At 28.0% G+C, this 24,285-nt stretch overlaps 5 protein-coding genes and 1 non-coding gene across 12 annotated transcripts in view; 4 read left to right on the forward strand and 2 right to left on the reverse strand.

Moving 5' to 3' along the window:
* Positions 1 to 84: 84 nt before the first annotated feature.
* LOC107072851 (transmembrane protein 135) lies at positions 85 to 3,106 on the reverse strand. 2 transcript variants are annotated; one of them, XM_015333118.2, is made up of 10 exons: positions 2,926 to 3,106; positions 2,417 to 2,626; positions 1,839 to 1,969; positions 1,611 to 1,737; positions 1,376 to 1,530; positions 1,072 to 1,303; positions 798 to 965; positions 575 to 715; positions 328 to 494; positions 85 to 250 (listed from the first exon to the last, which is right to left on the reverse strand). In XM_015333118.2, the coding sequence occupies exons 2-10, from the start codon at positions 2,558 to 2,560 to the stop codon at positions 136 to 138; spliced, it is 1,380 nt and encodes a 459-aa protein (XP_015188604.2). In that variant the 5' UTR covers positions 2,561 to 2,626; positions 2,926 to 3,106; the 3' UTR covers positions 85 to 135. The 2 variants fall into 2 exon arrangements, with proteins under 2 accessions (XP_015188604.2, XP_015188603.2); XM_015333117.2 differs by having other exon boundaries at positions 2,417 to 2,623; positions 2,926 to 3,105.
* Positions 3,107 to 5,529: 2,423 nt separating this feature from the next.
* Positions 5,530 to 11,244, forward strand: LOC107072852 (Pyrroline-5-carboxylate reductase-like 2). 4 transcript variants are annotated; one of them, XM_015333121.2, is made up of 10 exons: positions 5,530 to 5,827; positions 6,109 to 6,216; positions 6,358 to 6,806; positions 7,407 to 7,646; positions 8,779 to 8,916; positions 8,984 to 9,054; positions 9,376 to 9,546; positions 9,626 to 9,838; positions 9,908 to 10,073; positions 10,190 to 11,244. In XM_015333121.2, exons 4-10 carry the CDS (start codon positions 7,565 to 7,567, stop codon positions 10,312 to 10,314), a joined length of 966 nt encoding a protein of 321 aa, XP_015188607.1. In that variant the 5' UTR covers positions 5,530 to 5,827; positions 6,109 to 6,216; positions 6,358 to 6,806; positions 7,407 to 7,564; the 3' UTR covers positions 10,315 to 11,244. The 4 variants fall into 4 exon arrangements, with proteins under 4 accessions (XP_015188607.1, XP_089030676.1, XP_015188605.1 ...); XM_089174550.1 differs by having other exon boundaries at positions 6,159 to 6,216; XM_015333119.2 differs by having other exon boundaries at positions 5,530 to 6,216.
* Positions 11,245 to 11,384: 140 nt separating this feature from the next.
* Positions 11,385 to 13,936, reverse strand: LOC107072854 (uncharacterized). Of its 2 annotated transcripts, XM_089174549.1 has the most exons (5): positions 13,452 to 13,936; positions 12,825 to 13,260; positions 12,609 to 12,734; positions 12,321 to 12,521; positions 11,385 to 12,247 (listed from the first exon to the last, which is right to left on the reverse strand). In XM_089174549.1, exons 2-5 carry the CDS (start codon positions 12,961 to 12,963, stop codon positions 11,544 to 11,546), a joined length of 1,170 nt encoding a protein of 389 aa, XP_089030675.1. In that variant the 5' UTR covers positions 12,964 to 13,260; positions 13,452 to 13,936; the 3' UTR covers positions 11,385 to 11,543. The 2 variants fall into 2 exon arrangements, with proteins under 2 accessions (XP_089030675.1, XP_015188611.2); XM_015333125.2 differs by having other exon boundaries at positions 12,825 to 13,936.
* A 102-nt stretch (positions 13,937 to 14,038) lies between these two features.
* PH4alphaEFB (prolyl 4-hydroxylase subunit alpha-1) overlaps positions 14,039 to 24,285 on the forward strand; it is a 282,808-nt gene continuing 272,561 nt past the window's right edge. The window contains exon 1 of the mRNA XM_089174545.1: positions 14,039 to 14,180. The gene's annotated coding sequence lies outside the window, so the exon portion shown is untranslated. The remainder of the gene's footprint in view (positions 14,181 to 24,285) is intronic.
* The window catches only part of LOC107072853 (prolyl 4-hydroxylase subunit alpha-1), a 72,441-nt gene continuing 62,194 nt past the window's right edge, over positions 14,039 to 24,285 (forward strand). For both annotated transcript variants that reach the window (XR_016177289.1, XM_089174554.1), the window contains exon 1: positions 14,039 to 14,180. The gene's annotated coding sequence lies outside the window, so the exon portion shown is untranslated. The remainder of the gene's footprint in view (positions 14,181 to 24,285) is intronic.
* Positions 15,054 to 15,146, forward strand: TRNAY-GUA (transfer RNA tyrosine (anticodon GUA)). The gene is made up of 2 exons: positions 15,054 to 15,090; positions 15,111 to 15,146. It is a non-coding gene; the product is annotated as a tRNA-Tyr (tRNA).

Raw genomic sequence — 24,285 nt, forward strand, 5'->3', positions numbered from 1 at the left:
TAATAAGTTACAACTAAAAAAATACCAATATATTATGTTTTGATAAAACAACCCTGATGCCACCTTGACTTATTGAATATAGAAGAATATAGAAAAATATAATACAGGATTTTGGTTTAAATTACATTTAACTAATTAAAATGTAAATGTACGTTGATTAGAGGTATTAGTTCGTATCAATACTTCTTTCAGATATTTACTACTATTCATACCAAAAATTTCTAAAGGAGAACGTGATATTACTGCTATCCTGTAATAATTAAATTACAATATATTACGAATGATAATTTAAATAGATTTCAAATGAATGAAATTATGAAAAATTACCTTCCACCAGATACTCTGTATAAAAATTTCCAATATGAAGATCTTAAATTTTGTGGTTCTAAAATAGCTGCATGGAAAAGTATTGCTGTAGAAAAACTATATAGAAGAATAACAAACCATTTAAATTCAGGAAAAATTCCTTTGTCTACCCCTTCATTCCAGATTATCTATAACAAAAATGAAATAATCATTATTTTATTATCTCAAATATAATTTTGAAATTGTTCATTATTTGACATAATATTACATGTAGCCCTTTCCACATGAAGTATAAAGCTAAGGTATTATTTGGAAATGCAATAAATGCTATACTGGCAATCAATCCAGCAGGAATAGCAAATTTTGGTGAATCTTTGTTATATGTTCTTCGCAGTAAACATGAAGTTAACTGAAACATTAATTACATTAATTACATTAATTACATGAAGTATTTTAATATTATGAAAAGTTATATAAAAACAAATATATACTTTATAAAGTGCAGAAAATGCTCCTAGAAATGTAGCAATATTTAAATATTGTTTCTTAAATAATATATTTTTTATATGTTTGGGTCTTTTAAAAATTTGTTGACTTTGAAGAATTAATTGGATAGCTACTTGAATACCATATCCATAACTAAATAATTTTGTCCCACTCTATAAATAGAAAAAAGTATTGAGTATATATATATATATATATTTGATTTGAAAGATAATGATAATTTCTTGATACATAAATATTGAATAAATTAGAAATTTTTACCATTAATATATAATGAGCACAGCTATGAGGATGTGGACAAGACCAATGTTTATATTTATTTTTTAAATTATTTATTATTTCTTTGTAAATTTGGAAAGATTTGAAAATAATATTATAAGTATGACGTTTACATTCTCGATTTGAGTTTAAAGATTCAGTGCAAGTAGTTGATTCTAAATGTTCACTTTTTTTGTTACTATTTTGAAACTGTTCGTATGGACCAATGACAAACCTACAGTAAAAACATGTACATATATAAATTTTCTTTTGACAAATTGTTAAAAACGATATAATTATATATTACCTAATAATTTTGTATACAGTGTCTTGATCCATACGTTTAGCTCGATGTAAGTACAATAATACAGATATGCTTGCAGCAAAAATGTATGCTGATCCATATGGAATTCTTGGAAAATATCCTCTCCAAACACCCATATTATACAAGGTCTCTGTTGCCTGAAATAAAATATAGAAATAGATTTAATATACAATTACATTTATCAATAGAAAATAATATCACATGACTATATACTTACAATATTTGAAACATAAAGGCATAATAGAGTACGTCTAGCAGGTTTTTCTATTATAATTGCAACTAGATTAGATAAGAATGAAGGTAAAAAAGATACTGTTAAAACATGCATACCACCCAGAATACGACTGAAACATAATATTTAAAGATACAAAAAACACACACACACACACATACTTCCTTATTAATTAATAATTAAATTCGAAATATTTATTTTAATTAATATTACTTTAAAGCACAAATATTTGCGGAAAAATTAAATGCAGTCATAGAAAGAAATGCTGAAGATTGAAGGATTCCTAATATTGTACGTATTATGACATCTTTCGTTATCTTTCTTCGATTAATTAATAAACTTGCCTGTAATAGATTACAAATTAATTAAATTACCTCCAATTATATGTTTGATATTTATTAGACGTTTATTTTGACATAATAAACAACATAATATTTAGACAAATAGACAACAACAAAATAAAGAGAAACAATATTTTTTGTTAATGTATTTGCATTTATATCATTATTTGTCTATATTATGTTGTATACATATATATATATATAATATAATTAACATATGATAAATAGACAACAAAAAAATAAGGAGAAACAATATTTTTTGCTAATGTATTTGCATTTATATCATTATTTGTCTGTATTATGTTGTATACATATATATAATATAATTAACATATGATAAATAGATAACAAAAATTAAGGAAAAACAATATATATTTTTGGAACGTGATAATAATAATAATCATGTTACTAAGTATGAAAGAAGTATAAAAGAAAAAAATATATACATACGATATACACAGTTGAATAAATTTTGAGAGATTCTTCTAAACAGTCCAATCCAAGACCCATCGCTGCAGAAATACACGAATCTACCCATTTGTGTGAATAATCCTTGCATGATGATTTAACAAATTTACTGAGATTACCAGGCATCTTATTTTCTTTTTTATATTTATTAATTCCAAGTTTGAACTTGTAATTCGTCTTATAGGAGGACTACTAGATCAGAGAGGATAAGATTATCTTTATATAGATATTTTTTGCATATTGCTTTTTTTATTTAACTGTACTTTGATTGCGTGCATTAGAGAAACTTGTTAAAAAAAAAAAAAGGTAAAACATATTAAGATATTCTATAGACAGAAAAGAATTGAAAGAAAAAAATAAGTAATGTGTAGATTTTTTGAATTTTGTTTTTTATCTCTATGATGAAAAAAACACAACGTTATATTCCAATAAAAAACCACTTTGTACACTGATCAGAATGATTTAACTTGAGAATTAACATTTAAATAGACCTTTGAAATGCGTAGCTTCAAATAACAATGTAATCACTTTTTGCAAATATGAAGACTGATCAATCAATCATTAACTTTAGACAGTGATCCCAGAGACTTTAGTTCGTCTGATCGACACAGGGGCGTAAAATTATCGTACGGATGGGATCGCTGACTTTAGACTTTGGAGTTGGCAAGTTAACTAATTTCTTAAGGAGCGTTTATAGTTGTAAAAAATAGAATAGTTCAAAGAATAAAGTTCAAAGTTTAAGTATGCTTCGATATTTTACCGAGTGTACCAAGATAAATATCTTATTCAATACATGAATAACAAATTGACAATGAGAACAATTAAATCATAATTTTTAAATAGTACATTTTCATTCTTAAATGACGTAAGCTTTGTATGCGCATGCGTGATCCTTTTTCCTTGCAACACACGGAAGTGAAGATTCAAAATTGTATGCAGAAAATGTATTTAAACGTTCTTAAATACATTAAATGGAGTTTTAAAGTAATTACAAATATAATTATTTATTTATTTGTTTTAATTGAATAACATTTTTCTCTATTCTATTATTATTATTAACACATGGTTGATGATACCGTACTGTAAAACGATTTGAAACATAGTTTATTTACATTTGTAACACATTAAGGAATATTAAAATGCGCATACATATTCAAAACAATATGAATCATCAGATGAAATATTCTATTGTTATTTTAATTAACAATTACAACTTTTGGTATATCTGAAAAAACTTAACATAACATTAACTGTTTAACGGTGATTTATAAGCAAATAACACTATAAAGACAATTATACAGGGTGATTTGTAACTGGTGATACAAGCGAAAAAGGGGTTGATTATACATGAAAAAATAAATCAAAAATAAAGAATAACAATTTTTCATTTGAGACTTTGTTTTCGAGAAAATCGACTTTGAATTTTCGCAAAGTAGGATTTGTCGTCAGACCACTTTCGTCACGGGTAACTGACGTTCAGCTATTTTTTAAATACAAAGTAACTCCTATGGCCTGACGGAAATTTCTCTAATAACTCGCGTGGTGCTCAACGTGTTAATCATGTCTCGTTATAACGGATCTCATAGATCTCATAGATCATTGTCTCGATTGAAATTTTGTTATTTTTCTTAAAATATCACAGAATAACACGTTGAGCGCCACGGGAATTTGTAGGAAAATTCCCGTCAGGTCACGGGCCTTATTTTGTATTGAAAAAATAGTTGCGGCCTAAACGAAAGTTGTACTTTTCGAAAATTCAAAATCGATTTTCTCGAAAACAAAGCCTCAAATAAACAATTGTTATTCTTTATTTTCGATTTATTTTTTCTTGTAGAACCATCACCTTTTCGCTTGTATCACCCTGTATATTCATTTATTACCTTGTATATTTTTTATTTGTTGCGAAACAAGGCTATTTCATTTTTAATATTCTATAAGTATAATTATCTTTTTCTTTATCTATTTCGTCACGGTTTTTAAATAAACGATAATATAAACGTATTTATGTAATGATACGATAATTGTAAATACTACTTTATAAACTACTGTATTAATATTCATAATGTATACATATGTAGAAATACAAATCATTCCACGCATGTAAGTACTGAATAAAATTAAAAAATATCGACTTATAATAATTAATTCTGAAATTATAATAATTTCGAAATGACCCAATATTAAATGCAATTTTACATTTAAAAAGAAAACAAAGAAAAAAGAAAATTATTTTAAAGATTTAATTATTTGTTTCAATATTTTGTAATATATTGCTTTCAATATTTAATTAAATTGAATAATGATTATAAAAAATTGTAAACAAGTCATTTGTACAGTCCCTTGGTAGATCTAATGTTTAATAGTACGGGAGCTAGCAACATCGGGAAAACAATAATTTCAGGTCAGCTGATTTTTTGATATGTCGTTCTTCTCGTTCTTTCGGTTACGGTAGTGATTGTGTTTAATAGTGCGCATCCTACTTGTACAGGTAATAATCCTAACCTGTACGTGCGTACGTACCTGAAACCTAATTTTCTATTTATTGACTTTAGATAGGTTTATCAAACATAAATTTTGTATTATCAGACATTTTAATCATTGCTAATTATCTGCCATACGTTATTTTTTTTTTTTAATACAAAATTAAGAAGTATCACTGGCCATTGTAACAAAATTTAAAAATAAACAGTAAAAACAACACGAACACAAACATGTGACACTTTAGACTGACGCCATCTTGTAAACCTTAAACTTGTATGTAGTGCTATCTAGTGGAGAAATTCAGAAATACTTTTACACTTTACAAATTTATTGACAACAGAATAATGTTGCATCTACTATTGTGTCAGTACTTACTATCGATAATAAATATAAGTTTTTTGTATCGAAGGATACAGTAGAATTTGATTATACCGATAATAGATTTGCAATCGTTAGTTTTAATGAATTTCGATTTTTAAACGAAATTGTTAAATGTTCACACTTTATATAATTATATGAAATTCGCAATATTATATAAATTATAGTTTTAATATTCTTTTAGATTTAAATTTTTATAGCACAGCTATTTCTGTCTTTTGCAGGATGTTTTCAGTATCGTTCAAACCTTGGCTATACTCGGATAATGCGCACTGTCGTGCTGAAACAGTTGCATCATTTTTACATTGTGTAGTTTCGCATAAAGGTTGAAAGATGCAATTGAAAGATTTGTAAATATTGTTTTTCCTTTGTACAATACATTTATGACTTATTCCATGTGCTTTAATATGATCAGTAAATGTTTAAAATTAAGTGTATTCGTGTTGTAAATATTACAACAAATAATATATGTGCGGTATATACATAAATGATTCTAAAATCGATGAAGAACAGTCATTAAATTTATTCTATCAGGTAACTATATACATATTTATTGCTAATAAATATGTATATAGTTTGAATTAATTATAATATGAATGAAATACGAGATATTTGTGAATTGCAATAATTATTATATTCATTTAAACATGAGAAAACAAATTATTTTTTTACCACAACCACAACCACAACATTTAAGACCTTATGCAACAAAACATAAAATTTATATAATAAACACTTAAAATAAAAATTACGGGAATACGGAATGTTTTCAAGTAGTTTCCATACAATCATTCGAAATCTCCTTGGAATCACAGATACGGCTTTCAAATGTTTCGAAGACGAGTATTTTCAAATCATTTTTCAGGAAATTGAGGGCAATTTCAAATCGTTATATCTTCCACATAAAGATTATTTGTATAAAGGTAATTAAGTATTTACAAAAATACAAGAATTTCACTGTTAATCTTACATTAGTGATGGTCATGTATATAGATAAAAAAAAAATATCTTTTTTTAGCTTTTTAAGATTAATATTTAAATGATTAATTATATCTTTGTTACAGAAATATGATATATGTGGAATATTTATAAAACTATTATCGTAATTTGAAATAATGATATAAAACAGAATGATTGATTATAAATCATTGACCGTATTCGATTATGTCCAATTATGATCCTTATCCGGAAAAGATTAGTAAATGTATCATACACCGTTGTTAACAATAGGGGGACACACTATTATATTTGAATTCCAATTGGTTTTATCATAGGTACTTTTCCGTGTCAGAAAGATACCGATTAGTAGCAGTCACCTTTAAGCTTTACGTGAAGTAACATGAGTATATAAATAAGTGCTCAAATAACACTCTTGTAGACTCGAAAGTAACATTAACTCGACCATTTAATTAATTGGCATTATTCCGATCGATTATTCGGTGATTGTGTCACTCATTTTTTATCCGAAGACAAATCATATAAAATATTGATAAGTAATTTGAATACATAATTGGTAAGTAATATGTTAATTTGTATAAATTATTATAAACACATCTTTTTACTTGATGATCAACAATAAACATAGTTTTTTTTTTTCAATACTTTCAAATAATGAGTAATAGAAAAATGATACATTGAGTTGGAGAAAAAGTTTCTTCGTAATTTAATGAAAAAATGAAACAAACTTTTGTTCACATTTTATAGAAAGTTTATTAAATAAAATCTATGCTATATTTTGTTCAATTATTTTTTACCATTTTCGAAATAAAAACATAATCTCGTCAATTTTGTCAATATTTTGTTCATCGACTAGATAGAGGCATATCTTCACATCGAAAACCCTCGAACCTGTTTTGTGTTACACATACTGATATTGCATCATGCACCATGAAAATCAAATATTTGTTTATTTATCTGAGTTGTATTTTTCCATTTTTTTGGTAATAAAACTTTAAAATGTTTCGAATATCTTTTGTATTTTTGTTTATTATCAAAATACGAAGAAACTTTTTCCCTAAATATAATATTCGCATTATATAATATTTCCATTCTGATAAATATTTTTCATTATATTTATTATATCTAAGAATATGTTTTGTGTTTTCTTTTTTAGATTTGCTAACGACTTTGAATTACGTTACCAAATAATATTTCTTGATAATTTATCAGTATAAACAAAAGATCTTCTATTACGTAACATTTTTTTGACATACTACCGATCCAAATTTTATTAGCAATAAATCTTATAAAGTTTCTTTGTCCATCATCAAAATGAGGCTGACTTTAATACCGCGTACGATGGAACTCGCTAAACTGACGCGCCGACTTAGACGGCGGCAAAATGTACGAAATGGTAAGTCAAGGAAATAATTATTTACAATTTGATTAAGATATAAATATTGTGATAACGTTAAACGATAAAGAAAATCGTGATGTTTCTTTCCTGGTGACCAATGAGATATTTTCAATAAATTCTTATCACAATTGTTGACTGCAAATTAAAGAATTTAATCAGCCGTTCAATATTATCGTTTTTTCTTGAGCCCCTACAAAATATTGTTTAAATCTATTTTTTTTTGTATCTTAATATGACTAATTGTAAAATGTAAATAAGTACACAATATGAAGATCAATCGAAAAGATGGCCTTACTCAAAACAAACAAGGTTGTTTTTTCCTTTTTCTTCACTATCAAGATTATCTCGTAATTGAGCACTTTCTTTATCGAAAGATTATAAGTATGACTGTAGCAACCTATTTCACAATATATAGAACATTTAATTGATATTAATTCGTAAGGTTTAGAAGTAGGTATTAACATAGATTATTTTAAAAGCCCTCTTATCGCTCTATTATTGCTCTACTATTTATTCAACTCGATGCAACGTGCATATGGTTTATAAACACATAGCTACGTACAATATCAATGGTTTATATTGAGTACGTACGATATTGTGAAATTTCAGTCAAATAAAGCTTGATTAACGTTTTCAAGAATATTGGTCATCTCATTTGTGATGTATTTTGTCCAGCCGGTCGGAACATATTTAAATCACAATGATTAACCGCGAAATACGTTATGTTATATTACCAAACTAAAGTACGTGTCACTTTGTTGAAAATATGCTGTATTAAAGCTCGCATATAATCGTGCGTTATCTCTTTGAAGATTATATAAACAAGAAAAATATTCATAGTGCATCTCGACAGTCGAGGGAGCATGCGGATAACAAATCAAAGTATACTCGGAAAGGGAGATTTTCTTGTAAATAACGCAATCGTGCGGTGATCGTCATTCATTCACATTCTTTGTCGATTTAAAACCGAACACTTAGGACACAATTTCTTTTTACGACTAACGCGTATTTTCATTTTCAATACAGTTTTCTTTCTAATAAAAATATTTACAATATTTTGCGAACAATTAGTAATTATATGAAAATTTGTACATTTATTTAATACCGATAATTTGGATTTTATTCTTAGTTAGCGATCAACATCTCGCTGATATTGAAGAAAAAAAGAAGAGAGTACCGTTAAATATTGATACTAATATGTTTAAAATTGGTTTTCTTGGCGGAGGAAAAATGGCTCAAGCATTAGCCAAAGGTTTCATACGAGCTGGTAAATATTATTTATTTTTTTTTTTTAATTCTTTTAATAATTATTATAATAATAATCGTATTAACAGGTTTGAGTAAAGGTGAGATGATGCTCGCTAGTTGTCTTCCAAATGATGTTAGCAGTATTGAAAGTTTTAAGGTATTTCATATTTGTTGTTGTTGTTTTTTTTTTTTTTATAATATGAACAAATAATTAATTTAATATATACAAGATGTGGAAATGTACAGTTATGTATATTACAAGTGATTACTCGTGACTCAATGTCCGAGTTTCTTATCAAAAACTTATTTGAGATAAACACTTTGATTTACGTTAAACATCTAACTGTTCTATTTATATGATATATAAATAGAGATACAGTTCTAAAACAAATTTATAACTTTTCAAATTCTTTAAATCAATGCGAATTTATTTCAATTTTCAAATCATAGTTTTTAATCGCATAATTCGTTATTGTAGGATATAGGATCAAAAACAGTATTTTCTAATTCACCTGTAATAGATTATGGTGATATTATAATTTTATCCGTAAAACCACAAGTAGTGCCCAAGATATTACCAGAATTAAAGGATAGTTCAAAATTGTTGCTTTCAATAGCCATGGGTATTTCTATCTCAACTTTAGAAAAGGTAAAGATATTATCGATTAGCGACAAAAGTCATTAATAGTAATGTAAATATTAAATAAAAATATTGAAAATAAATACAGGCCTTACCAAAAGGGACTCCAGTTATACGAGTAATGCCTAATACACCTGCCCTCGTTGGTTGTGGTGCTACAGTATTTTGTCGTGGTACAAATGCAGGAGATAAAGAAGCAGAAGTTGCCGAGAAATTATTTTCCTCCGTTGGTTTTTGTGAAGAAGTGTCCGAGAATATGATAGATCCAGTTACTGCTCTAGCTGGATCAGGTCCAGCATATGTAAGTCATAACATCAGAATTATAATGAGACAGGTAGGTAAATATAATATATGTTAATGTATGCGACAGGTATACATGATGATTGAAGCTCTCGCTGATGGTGGTGTAAAAATGGGATTAATGAGAAATCTAGCGTATAAATTAGCGGCTCAGACTGTCCTTGGTGCAGGAACTATGGTTCGTGAAACTAACATTCATCCTGGTCAGCTTAAAGATGATGTGTCCTCACCTGCAGGTTTGAAAATTTAATCCAATTACGATCATTGATATTATACTTCAATCGTGTTAATTAATATTAAAATCATTAATATCAAATTATTTAACACTTATATATATATATTGTTTTTGTAGGATCTACAATAACTGGAATTCATCAATTAGAAAAACATGGAATAAGAGCTGCGCTTATTAGTGCTGTAGAATCTGCCACTCAGCGATGTAAAGAAGTTAACTCTATTTTGGAAAAAGAGAAGTAGTCATTGCGTTTAATTATTTTGTACGTAATATCGGAAAATTATGAAATGAGAAGTATAGATAAACTGTTATAACTTTTTTTCAAGGATATCTTCGTTTTTACGTTCGTAGTGATGAAGTCATTTTACTCTTTGAACTCTTACAATTAAACAATTTTTATTATTTGTCTTCTTGAAATCATTTGGATCGATTTTAGAGATCTCTCTTCTATATTTTTCTTTTGTATGTACGTGAATTATTTATACGTAGACTACATTAGTGAGATTCTTATTGTTAGTTTTAGAACCATTTGTTTCTGTAAATAATTTTTTCATAGGCAATATTAAGTAATGCATTTATCAAAACAAAAACATTGAAGTGAACTTTACAGAAATAACATTTATTTTAACAATTATTTTGACGAACAACTTGTACAAATTCAGATTTACGAAATATTCATCATTTTCATGATTACATCTGTTATATAAATAAATAACAGATAATATAAATTATTTAACTGCGCTATTCTTTTATATAACTTTTTAATATTAAATAAATAGAATTATATATAATTTTGTACAATTGTTGGGAGAAATCTAAATAAAAAAGACTGCTATGTTTTTTATAATAAAAAAAGATTGATCAAGATTAAAATATTAAATGAACGAATCTCTTTGGAAGAATAATATATATTGTTTTCATAATATCACATTAGCAAAAGCATTTGTTTTTTTTTAAAACTAGCAAATTATCATTATTTTGTTAATGTATTGTAGATCTATAGATATTTTATTATACATAATAAATATACGATTATTAGATTCAATAACAAGTGGATTTAGTTACTTATGCATCTTATATAACAAATATATAATACTTTTCTTACAATACTGTTTAAAAATACTATAATTTTATAAATATTGTTAAGCCAAAATAAACAAAATTAAATGATAGATTATTTTACTTATTTTAATAGTAGAATATTAACTTTATTTCATATTGCAGGCATCTATATTTATTATATTATTCGTATCTATTTACATTGGCAGTATTTGAAGTACTATACTCTTTTGTAAAATTGATAAAAAAATAAATTTTGTAACAATTTTCTTTTTCTTAAAATATTTTCGTATGAGATATTTTTTAATGAATTTGTTGTTTCATTTATCATATTATTATAAAAATAACAAGATAAAAATTACTTTTGAAGTGAAGTAAACAACATTTTACTACTGTATAAAGAATATAAATTTTAATTACTTGTTTTCGTTTTACTATTAGTAATGTTAGGAATAAATTTGTTATCTTTTGTTTTTGCACGTTTAAAACATAAATCAAATTCTGTTTTAAACATTTCTCTATAATAACTTTCTTTTACAATATCACTCTCTGGAACACCTTCTTCCTGACACTTTAACACGTATAATTTGTGCATTGCAGCTATACTCAATCTAGAATCTAGGTATCTTTTCTCATTTCCATCTTTAGGATTAATTGATCTTTCTATTGGGAATGATTTGATATGTTCACGAACTCTTTCTTTAACAGTTTCACTTTTCTTTGTCTTTGGCGTATGTCTTCCTCTTTGATCAGGCCCAATAATACCCCCAGGAGAAGATCTCTTTTTATCCATAGCATGTCGTACAAATTTTTCAGAAACCGAAAATGTACTAAGAAACATGCATTTACAAACTGTTATAAATTCACCTTTTAAAAGTAAAGAATATGTAAATGTAACTTGTCTACGTTCTTCTGCTTTAACATTTCCACGACAACGAGTTCTTTGTTTTGGTGATTCTTTTACAGAAAGCGCAATATATTGCTTTCTTTGTTCCCATGTACATGTTTTCCAAAAGACTTTGTGTAATTCTTTTCGTGCTTGTTCATCTATTTTTTCACTGCAACGCATACGACAATTGCATGGCGGTCCTATTGTTTTAGCTGGTACTACTTTTCCTATAGATTCAAAGTTTATCAATTCTTTTATGTATGCAGTAAGTAATCTATAATATCAATTATTTATAATTACCTCCAACTCCGACGTATTGTTCTCCTCTTAATCTTGCATTTTTTTTTATGTTTACTTTCCATCGTTCTGGATGTTTAACTCGTTGTATATTATCTTTGTTATTTTTTTCTGTCTTTAATTCTTTAGACTTTATAAGCTTTTTATTGTTACGTTCTGTTTCTTGTGCAACATGTGGCGGTGATGTTATATTTACTTGATCACCTAAAATATAATTCATTGTATGTAAATGATATGTAAAATGATTATTGAATATTTTTCTAATTATATCAATTTAAAAATAATGTATACTAAGTAATGCAAAAGTTGTCATCGATGACGTCTCTTGATGTTCTGGTATTAAATCCATTGATGTAATAGCAGAATTTTTCCACCATTGCGTATTGCTAGTTGTCTCAGTAAAATTAGCAGCTTGAACTAATATAAAAGTTAATAATATAAAATAAATCTATTAGAAAAATAACATAGAAGATATTTTGTATACATTAATATTGTTTTTATATTTACAGTAAGATGATTGGGTTTGTGGTTGTCGTTGATTTAATTCCACTTGCTTATTGTTCTCGAACCATTCCATTTCCTTTGTTGTAAGAGGTTCTACTAATGGATCTATTTGTGATAAGTCTTGATCTATTGTATTTTCCATTGTTCAGAATGACACACATTTAAAATCATTTGTAGACATCATAGAAAAGTATTTTAAATTGTTTTACTCAATAGTTCATTTCTTCATCAAAATTACATTTAAAAATGTAAGTAATTGGTGGATATTGTAACGTTGATTCTTTTACTTTTGTATTATTATTTAATCACATTTTAGGTTATATTCTATTGAAATATCTTTTGTATTGCATATTTTGATAATCAAGATACTTTTTAAATTCATTTAATTTAATAGTTCGTTGTGCCATTGTAACTGATTAAAAAGTAAATTAATATAAATCTATATTCAAAACGAATAGGATAGATTACATATACAAGTTTTATATAAAAATGTAAGTTATATTAACTAGGATTATTCATTTTAACATCAAAGATCTAATTTATATCGATTATCGAAATATCGATCATATAAAATGAATATAATCGTGTGATTTCATAAATACGAACGTAAAAATGAAATAAAATTATTACCTTATATATCTTCCTAATTTAAAAAATAATTAGCATTCGATACTAATCTAGGTCATACGAAATTAATTTATTCTTGTTCGTATAAATCATATATAAGTTCAGATATTTTAATTTTACAATTAATCTATAATAAGACTTTACAATAATAAATATTTCGTGTATTTTAAATTGTCTAAAAATTTATTAATTTACAAGGTTTTTTTGAAAATAATTCGCGGCATTGTAGTTAATTAAACTACCGCTAGACGGCGAAGTAATCGTGATCAAAATTTGGTTTTATTTGTTAGTATTCAAGAGACCTTGAAGAGTGTAGTTTGATGTCAGATATTTTCTGTTAGTTCTTTTTGTCACACTTATTATAAGAATATCTTTTATTTGTGAAAATTTTGTTGAAGCCATTTTCCATTTAAAATATTTGTCGGTATATTACCGACGTGCCGAGTGCTCTTCTTCATTGTTTCTTCTTTTCGCTACATTGTTTTCAATCGGTATAACATTAATTTCCAGATAGATGTCTCTTTTAGTGCGTGTCAGACGGTGTTCCTTTTTTTCAGAACGATGAAAAGTGCGTGTAAACAAAATTTCATCAAGTTGCAACGAATAGTTTTACAAAGGTGACGTAACCTAGAATTTACTCATGTTTGTCAAATCTGAAGATCGTCGCGAGTTCGACGTAGAGCAGCGCCTTGGAACGAAAGTTTATTGACATATTAATAATCTGCATCTCCGGTGAGTAGTTTTGAGGTTATAATATTCATATTTTCATTTCAACGAATTAATACCAATTTGACGTTGCTTCAAGATCAATTCTAATATATCTCGTGTGTGTATTGTTTAATTTTTCATATAGGAAGTTTGTAAATACTATTATATGTTTTTGTTCAAAGTCGATGAATTATCGAATCGCGATCAGCTGTTCGAGAATCGACGAACCTATCCTTTCCTTGACACTACACTAGTCGACGAATTTTATACTTCATATTTATGTTTCTTTTGTTTTTTTCATTGCATGATATAACAACTTTTAAAAATTTAATTATTAATAATTATATTTGACAGTTTTTAGATATATTTATTATTTTTTAAACAATAGCTAAAATAGTACGAGAATTTTCTAATTTATTTTCTTTTTTTTTTATTCGTAATATAAATGATAATATATAGATTTTGTTGTAATCCGATACGATAGTTAAATACAAGTTTAAAATCAATTAGATTTGATGAAATATTTAAAAAGTACAACGTCAAATTTGAAGATATTTAAAATTGAAGGTCGTATATTTAATTATTGCAATAGAGAGACAAAGAGAACGTTCACGTAATATAATATTCAATATAACTTTTACTGTCGTTTATATTCAAGGACGATTATTAAAAAAATATTTTAGATTCTTTGGTAATTATGTTTCATTTCAATTTCGAATAATAGCTTTAAATTATTTTTGATAAATCTTCTGAATATAAAGTATATAAACAAATAATATGATTTTATTTATGTTTTATTTATATAGGAATATTTTTTCGTGCAGAATATAATGTAGTAAATGAATAAAAATGATTTAATTTGACTTACATTGGTAAAATTTCTTGGAGTTCATAACTCCTTCGATAGCTCAGTTGGTAGAGCGGTGGACTGTAGTTGGTATTTAACAGAGAGACATCCATAGGTCGCTGGTTCAAATCCGGCTCGAAGGATATTTTTTTTTCTTCGATTAAATTATTTTCCACATACTATTTAAGTGATCGTGTCTCGTATTTATTTATAAATAATTTTTAACATGATTTTTTATTTTTATACAATTATTTATTGTTCATAAAGTGCATATTTAAAAAAAAAAAACTATTATCACTTGTAGAAAAAAAAAACATTGAATTTAAATGTAAGAGAAAATTACGAGGAGGACATTAACTTTTCTAAATATTTGTTTAATAAATATTATTTATTATCATGTGTTAATAGTTTTTTTTTCACGATTACATATCCAATAGTTGCTGCCACCTGGAAGAATATGTGCATATTAGATGCAGCTGTCACCTATCAAGGTGATAACGTGGAATTTCGTTTACGCGTTTGTTAACAAAGTGTTTTATCTCGTATGATAAAACGAGTAATTTATATTAATTACATTGATCGTAGATTTTTTCAAACTTTTATTGAATTGTTTTGATTATATACAACTTATTTAACATAATAATTTTAATAATTATAATATATAATTATTTTCTTTCTATATGTATACTGGATATCTCATTGTAAACGATATGATTAAATATTTCAGATTGTATTGGTATTATAAATAAATACTTTTTAGATATTGAGAAGAGAAATATTTGTTGTAATTTTCATCAGAAAGTCATAAAAATGTTGTAAAATAGAAAATCGATATTTCGAAGCAATCAAAAGTTGTAAATGATATCGATAAGAATTAAAGAAGTATCTATAGTGTATTTTAGCATCGATATTGAATATCAAACTTCTTACTGAAATTTATTTATAAAACCAATGGGTCGAATGAGAAATATTGTGTCGTATAATTTCAAATGATATATAATATATACTATATACATATATTAATAAATAATATTACATTTTTTTACTTATATTGCTACTGGTATAAATTTGCATTAAAATGAATTGTTTATTTTGTATTTTAAAGGACAGAATTAAAAATCCGATTGTGATAGTGATTATTAAATCGTGCACTTTATTGAAGTAGTAAATATGAAAAAGGTTTTATTCTGTAGTTTATCGAGCGTGGTATATAACTATAAGACATCGTATCGTAGGCTGCAGTATATATCCGCGTTAATTTATAGCCTGTCTTCTAATCGTCCTTTACCTGCACCATAATTTATTACTACTCTCTCCGTATTTATTGCTACCTCAAACGCGCGGGAGTAGCATTATATGTACCAAATTGGTACATTGTGTGCTCGCCGATACACCACCGATAAATTATTGCAACAACGGAAGGTGTTACGCTTGATACCAAACCGATAACTTACGATCGCGAGAGCATACGTTCCGATTCTCTGATTTTTCAAGTAAAAACTTCTTTAGAATCATGGCTGATTTGAAAATCGTTAAACGGAAGAACGTGAAACGGAATAACGTGAAACGGAAGAACGTGAAACCGATGAAACAAAAATAATTAATTAATTCATTCAATTCTATATATAAAAATTCAGTGTCACAATATGTTTGTCAACTAATAATTCCGAAACTACTCAACTTATCTTAATGAAATTAATTTTATTTCACGCGTGATTTTTTCCAACTTAGCACATTTTTTTTAATTATTTTTTATTACTAATTTAAAGATTTTTATTTAGAGATTATCTAGGTTCTGTAAAGTTCTTTCAATAAATGGTACTGTATTACAATTCAATTATTTTGAAGCTTGGTTTTCTTTGAAGGTTTCACTTCTACCGTGTGTGATCTGCACACCTGTTTTTTTATCTTTCTTCTCTTTTCTTTTCCATCTATCTCTCTCTTTCCGCTTTCTTCTTATTTCATCGCATCATTAAAATCTCTGGCAATTTGATCTTCTTACTCGTTAACAAACAAATTGAACTAGAGAAAATGGTAGTCTTTTAAGATCATTAATAAGTTTTCTAGATCACATTCCTCCTCTACATTTTACAATAGACTTTCGTATAATGCGAATTTCTATAACATGCCGAAGATATTGCGATTATTGTTTTCATATAAAATGATTCCTCCTACAATGTAGAACAATTATAGGAATTTAATAATGCATTTAAGAATTAAATTTGTGTGTTTTAAATTGTACATATTACATTTACCTAACATTTTCGTCTTCGTTGTTATTAATTGTTAGTTTTGTAGTAGTTGCATTTAAAAAATGTGCTTTTTAACAAAGTATAGAAAACAAGAATCATCTCTATGAAAAGAAAAAAAAAAAAGAACACAAAAGAAATAGTCTGGTTGATCTGATCACGAAAAGACCGTTCTTAAAAGTTTTAAAAGTCATGAAATCTTAAAAAGAGTCGGTCTTAAGTTTGAGAAGTATCTTTTAAAGTCTTAGGACAGCTTTGGCTGGTACAACTAGAAATATAAGTTTTAAGCGTTGCGAAGTGAAAAAATGATAAGGGAAAAAGAAAAAGAGAAAGAGAAAGAGACAGAAACAGAGTAGGAGAACAAAGGGAGAGAATAGATGCGCGATGAAACTAGTGAAAATTTATGAAGAACTAAAATAAAGCAAGAGCTAATGAAATGACGTTTAAATAGTCATTGAAAGTTTTGTTCTTTTTTCCAATTGAATAATTTAAATATAATTGTAATAATGGATACCGCAGTTTTGTTATTATTGAATTATCGACAATTGGCATTGTAACATGGCGGGGGTGCGTTAATCCAAGAGTCTCCCCTCTTCCTCCCTGGTCATCAAATATTTGTCCAACGTTGCTTCGTCGCGTTATTAGCATTTTCGGCTGTAAAATCGTCGCTCGTGCTTGTCCATCTCCTCCTGATCATTTGAATAACAATAGTCGAGCTCTCGCTTTGCGCTTAGCCAACTCGCTTCTCCCAATCCGAAATTGGCCTGAAAGCTGTGCATGGTTTCGTCCTGTTAAACGGCGGGATGGGAGGGGGAGAGGGCTAAAAGAGAATCAGGTCGGACAAATTGAACCGTTTTTGAACCACACGATGGTGGTTGCTCGTTTCTATCTCTCGTCACGGAGGCGCCAACGAAACTTTTAACGCTCGATTACGTTCGTGACTATGATGTTCATCGCTAGTTTCCCTTCATCTACAAATTAACGTGCTTTAGAAATAAATTACGATTCTTCGATTGCTTCGTTTCTTCTTCTTGTTCTTCTTTTAACCCTTTCGCATCGGCTGGGACATATGCTGTCCCAGTGTCAAATAATCCCTTGGAGATTAGGAGAAATGAACTGATCTTTGTAATGGGACACACTCGGACTGATTTTTCACCGTATTGAAAGGGTTAAAATGAATCTTTCAAAGAATAGTAAAAGTAATTTAATTAATATTTATTAAATATTAAAGTTATTAATAAAATAATAAAAGTAAGTTATAGATATTTTTGTTAAATATTATTCATTTACTAAAATACATTTATAACAAATATAACAAATTCATGATTATAATAAAAGTTATTTAGAAACATAACAATAATTATATTGGATAACATATTTTCTACAAAATATTACGTTCATTAATTAGAATTTGAATTTAATGAAATGTTTTTTGAATATTTGTCCATTTTATTTCTCTTATTCGTTATTTAGAGAAATATCGGTGTTCGATAGAATTTTCGTCCTAAATTAAAGTTTAGGATAATGGTGGGTGGTGGTGGTGGTTCGTCGTCGACACTGGTTCTAAATTTTGGTGACGATCGTTGCCAATGCGGGCTCTTCGGTCGCGGGGATTTTTGCCAGTCGAACGTGTATGAGCCACTCGATGTTCAAACCGATCGCACGGTGACCACAAATTTTCTCGTTTCCATGATTATATCGCCCGTATCGCGAGTACTGTCATTTATAGCGTGCTTACACGCGTACACATTGGATTCACGCACGTGCATTCCCATTAGTCGAAATCTCTCTAGGATTTTGGGAGGTTTTAACTCTGAAAAAGTGTCCAACGTTTTTGTTTACATTTTCAAAAGGGTACTTTAGTATTCTGTAATTGTTATAAGAAATTATTCTTTGATGACATGAAATGTCTTTATAAATTTAATGCAAATAGTGTATTTTCTTTTAAATTTGATAAGTAAGTAAATTTGTATAGAAAATATATAAAAGAAGAGAAGTTTTATGTAGATGGCAAATGAACACGTTGGTAAATCTTGTCAGAATAAATTTCTCGTTAAAACTCGTGTGCAAGAACTTGTTGGGAAAATCCAATACTACCAATCGAAATATACGATCGATGTTTGTAGCTATATATATATTATTAGTATATGGTACGTACGTGTGTCTATATCCATTCTAGAGTTGAAATGTCTTCCTGAATTGACTCGAAATTTATATCAAAAATCAGGTTACATGTCACGAATAAATCTACACAAATAATTTCAACTCTATCTAACTTTCGGTTTAAAAATGATTAAAATTTCCAATTCATATTAAATCTCATATTTTTGTAGGAACACGTAATATATTTTCAATTAATATTACATTTTTATCAGAACGAAATATGTTCGATAGTTCAATTTTGTCGACTGAATGAAATATGTTGTATAATTTAGATGGTCGAATAAAATTGTTTCAAAAAATGTTCACGAAAGGAATAATCGTAATTACATTTTGTGGGTAACGATTTATATGAAAACAAAATATTTACATATTGAGAACAGATTGAGTTTTTTGTTCTTTGGTATAGTTTGTTGAAACAATCAATTCAAACTGTTTTCAATCGAACAATAATATTGTAATTAAATATTGTTTCTTTACAATCAGCTTGAATAGCAAGTAATGTCGTTAAATGTACTTATACAAAATTGGCTAGAGACAATATTTGAAAGAAGTTTTTATTCCATCTGATTCACAGTTTTTAAACTTTGCTTACCACCCTTCTTGCAGTAACACGCTTACCACACCCCACGAGAAAAATCGTTATAAAAAAGAAACTATTGCATAGATTTACTTCAACATTTTTTTCAGACTTTTTTAATACTTACTTAACAAGACTATATAGGTTTTATAGCTTTAAATTAAATTAAATTGAGAAAAATGACGATTCAAGTTGCAAAAAAGGTCTGGGTCCAAGTGGACCAAGTGTGCTAAGCAAAGGTTCAACTAGTGAACTATTCAAATCGAATAGGTAATCTGAAATATGAATCGTATTTTCATTATTTCTTTATGTAATATCAGACAATGAGTATTAGTAGCAACAAGGACTAATATGAGATTATATGACTAACAGAGAGATGAAAGAGAGAGAGAGAGAGAGAGAGAGCGAGCGATAGATAGATAGAGTAATGGAAACAAAAGGAAGAATTGATCAATCGTTAGGTAAAACGTGATCCGTGTTTGATTTTGCTTTAGTAATTTTAAACGATATAGGTATCCCGTTACCGTCAACGAAATTCTGCGTTGAAACTTTGAGCGTAAACTATTCGATAGGTGTCATGCAATAATTCCTCCCTATCTACTGATTCGTTTGACTGTCGGCTCGAGCACGCACGGCCACAAATTTCATCGTTTGTCCATTTCCATCGGATGTGAAATAGACGTGAACAACAATCGGATACCGGCGGGAGGGAGGGAGGGCGGAAGCGGGGGAGGAGGAGGAGGAGGAGGAGGAGGAGGAGGAGGTTGGTTGCCATCTGAATTTCCGTGACTTTGTCATAAATTTTCATTTATCTCTCGGATAACCGCACACTCATTATCATTTTTCCCATGTCATGCACGGTCAACGCGATACTACTCGTGATTTTGATCGATTCGTTTGGTATAAATTCCCATTGGTATTTCATAAATTTATAACAGTATCGAATTGCTGGTAAATAAACTGTCTGTCAGGGTTCTATAAAGACGTGTTAAGTTATTCTCTATTAGAATATATATTGTTACAGTTTAAATGAGATTTATGATATTAAAGCTAATGATATGCTTTTTTTTTTTTAAATAGAACAAGAAACTCTTATTTAATTATATTTGTATTGTAATGAATTAATTAAATATTTCTCTTCTAGAATATCGTTAATTAAATAGTTTACGATTTAATCTTAATATATACTTATATATATATATTTTATACTTAAATAATGTTGGAATAATTTAAATGTAACAGACCAAATTCTAAACTAACACTATACACATATTTAAATTATGGGTACTTACTTATTAACGCCATGGCATTGCAGCAAAAATTCCGCTAATGGGCTAATAAAGAACAATCTTGTTGTTTGCACACAGCAACCGTCAGGGTTGCGTCAGGGTTTCGTCAGGATTATGGCGACAGCATCAGGTGAAAGAAAATAGAGACTGTTTTGAATCTATGTTAAATTCCATATCGGCCCATTTTCCACCTAAATCCGATTGTGATTACTTTTTATAAATAAAATGTTTTGAATTTTCAAAGTGTTTTGATTTTAAATCAAGTTTTTTATTCTATGATTTGTCGTAACAATTTAAGGTGTAGATTGGCACATTAGCGGAATTTTTCTGCAGTGTAGTTAATACTTAAGTACCAAATTATGTTTAAAGATCATAAGTTTTGCATCATAAACAATTTAAAACAAAATATATATATATTAGTTGTTCGAAATAAAATTGAGTTGTTAATATCTAATTTTTTTTTTAACGCATTTAAATCTTTATAAAAATTTTGTCATCTCAGATTTATCGAAATTCTAAATGAATATTAGAATTATTAAATACATGCGTTATCAAAATGAATAAACCTGTAACAAAACCTGAAGAATACAAAAAAAAAAAAAATAGAAAAGATACGCTATCGTAAATTCAAGAGTAAATATCACAATGAAATAGATTACATTGATTGTTCTAGAAATTGTTTATGAACAATGTTTCTCCTCGTCAGTATGAAAGGCTTGAATAGTAGTTGGTCTTCCTGTTTAAGGACAGTATCACGGATGTTGATTTACGAGTACACAACGTCGGCTTCGTCGTACCCGTTGAAAGATATTATTTACGTAGAGATTCAGGCGAAGAGCGAGACGCTTCTATACTCAATTCCTAGGTACATGAATTATGGAGACACCAACGTTGTGTACGTAGAAACTCCCCGAGGGTAGGTGCCGCGCCTTATGTCGTCGAAACTCTGTTGAGTTCTGCTATTAGTTCTCGCTATTGAAAGGCCAGTTTGTTGTACTTGCACGATTACTGCATATAGAGACCAGCTATGTTAATATCCTCCGACTGATAACTTACAAGAGTCCATCGTACCTGATGCGCACTCGAGTAATAATTGTCGACTAGCTTACATCTCTCTCTCTCTCATTCTCTCACTCTCTCTTATAAAGGGATATGTTTCATTCATTGTACGTTTAATGGAATAAATTTTGTAATAGCTTCGAAGTAAATATCTTGACCGTTTATATATACGATATTCGATTGATATGCATTACTCTAGTTCTATTATTTTCAAATAATCAATGTTATTATATAGGGTGCTCAAAACAAAACCGTTCAGTATTTATATATATTATATTATATTATATATATTATCTTAATGTATATAAATTACGTGTCACGTTGTTTGTGCGCAATGTACTCCTAAATTACTAAGATAGGATAGTTTATATCTCAATTTATAATTGCAATTGACTTAAAGACGTGTGTAACGGACTGATTGGGAGCCACAGCAACGCGTGTCGGGGCACCCCTAATATGTTATATATAGGATACACTGTATTGAGTAAAAAGATTTTAGAAAACATAGAACCTGAAGAAGTAAACATTCACCCTAAAGAAATTTTCTAATCATGTTACTGAAAAGGTAAATGTTATAAATAATATTTTGTACAAATTTTGAAATAAAAACATTATTACAAATGAAACAATTCATAGCACTTATCTGAAATTACCAAAAAAAAAAAAAAAACAACAAGAAATATATAAATAATAAATCTAATTTATTGAATAATTTATCTTATAATACTGACATTCGAATAAAGATCTCATTAATGCGATTGCAGGGTTAAGTGACAAAGAAATATGTAAGGGTACAAAGTTTTATGACTTTATCGATGCTATCGTAGTCAGTCGGGCGTTATTTTATATGCAGACGGGAAATGCGATTATAATGCATTCTTTAAACGCAATATTATTTCCGTTATGCTTTATTATCTTTAGGATAGTAGTTAGATAAATTTCACGATACGAGTTTCACGAAGAAGAGATTTATACTAAGATTTTAGTCACGTTTAAATATTACGATCGTTTTATTTCTCGGTAAACCGTGACAACTTTTCAATTATTACGGTGAGATATATATATATATATACTAGGGGTGCCCCACCACACTCACAATCAGTCCGATACACACGTCTTTAAGTCAACGAATTACCTTATACCGTTGTCTGTTAGAATCTTATCGAACTAACAGAGATAATCATGACTTTTTGTTAATAAACAAATAATATTGCGATTATAAATTGAGATATAAACTATCCTATCTTTCAAGTTGGATGAAACTGCACACAGTATGCAAAATTTGATTAAAATCGGTTCAGTAGTTTACGAGTTCATTGCGTACAAACAACGTGACACGTAATTTCTATATATATATAGAGAGAGAGAGAGATAGGGAAAGAGAGTAATACACAGAGGAAAAGAAGATACATTTAGTAGGTTAGTTTCAAGCTTAAAACATATAATTTCATAATTGGATCGACACTTCAGTGGTGAATGCGTTGCTTCTAGTTCTCGTTCATGATTTAGATTCATTTATGAATTTCATACAAAATACATTTTGAGTGGGTAGAAAAGTTAAACAAGCGTCTAGCAACCGTATGATTTGTCGTTTTGATATATACACGTATGTACTCGTACACGTGTTCACATAATTATGTATATATATTCTACATATGTACGTTTTACGTACATAAATCCAAAATTTATTAATGATTTGCTGCTTTTACACGAGAACCTCTAAAGTGCATAGGTATGTAATTGTGTATGTATATTACATACTAGGTTTTTTTAATTATAAATTTTAATTCTGTTTTAACATTTGGTAAATAAAGAAAAAAAAAGAAAACATAAATACACTTTACACGGCTTATTCGAAATTTTCAAATTTATCCTTTTTTCTTTCTTTTTTCTTAATTTTAATCTTGCAGAGAGAATTTAGTTTCGTTTAATTTCATATGGAAAT

The sequence above is a fragment of the Polistes dominula genome, unplaced genomic scaffold, assembly GCF_049000335.1.
Source record: "Polistes dominula isolate Pdom_NZ unplaced genomic scaffold, Pdom_raw_medaka contig_68, whole genome shotgun sequence".
In the NCBI taxonomy this organism is placed as follows: domain Eukaryota; kingdom Metazoa; phylum Arthropoda; class Insecta; order Hymenoptera; family Vespidae; genus Polistes; species Polistes dominula.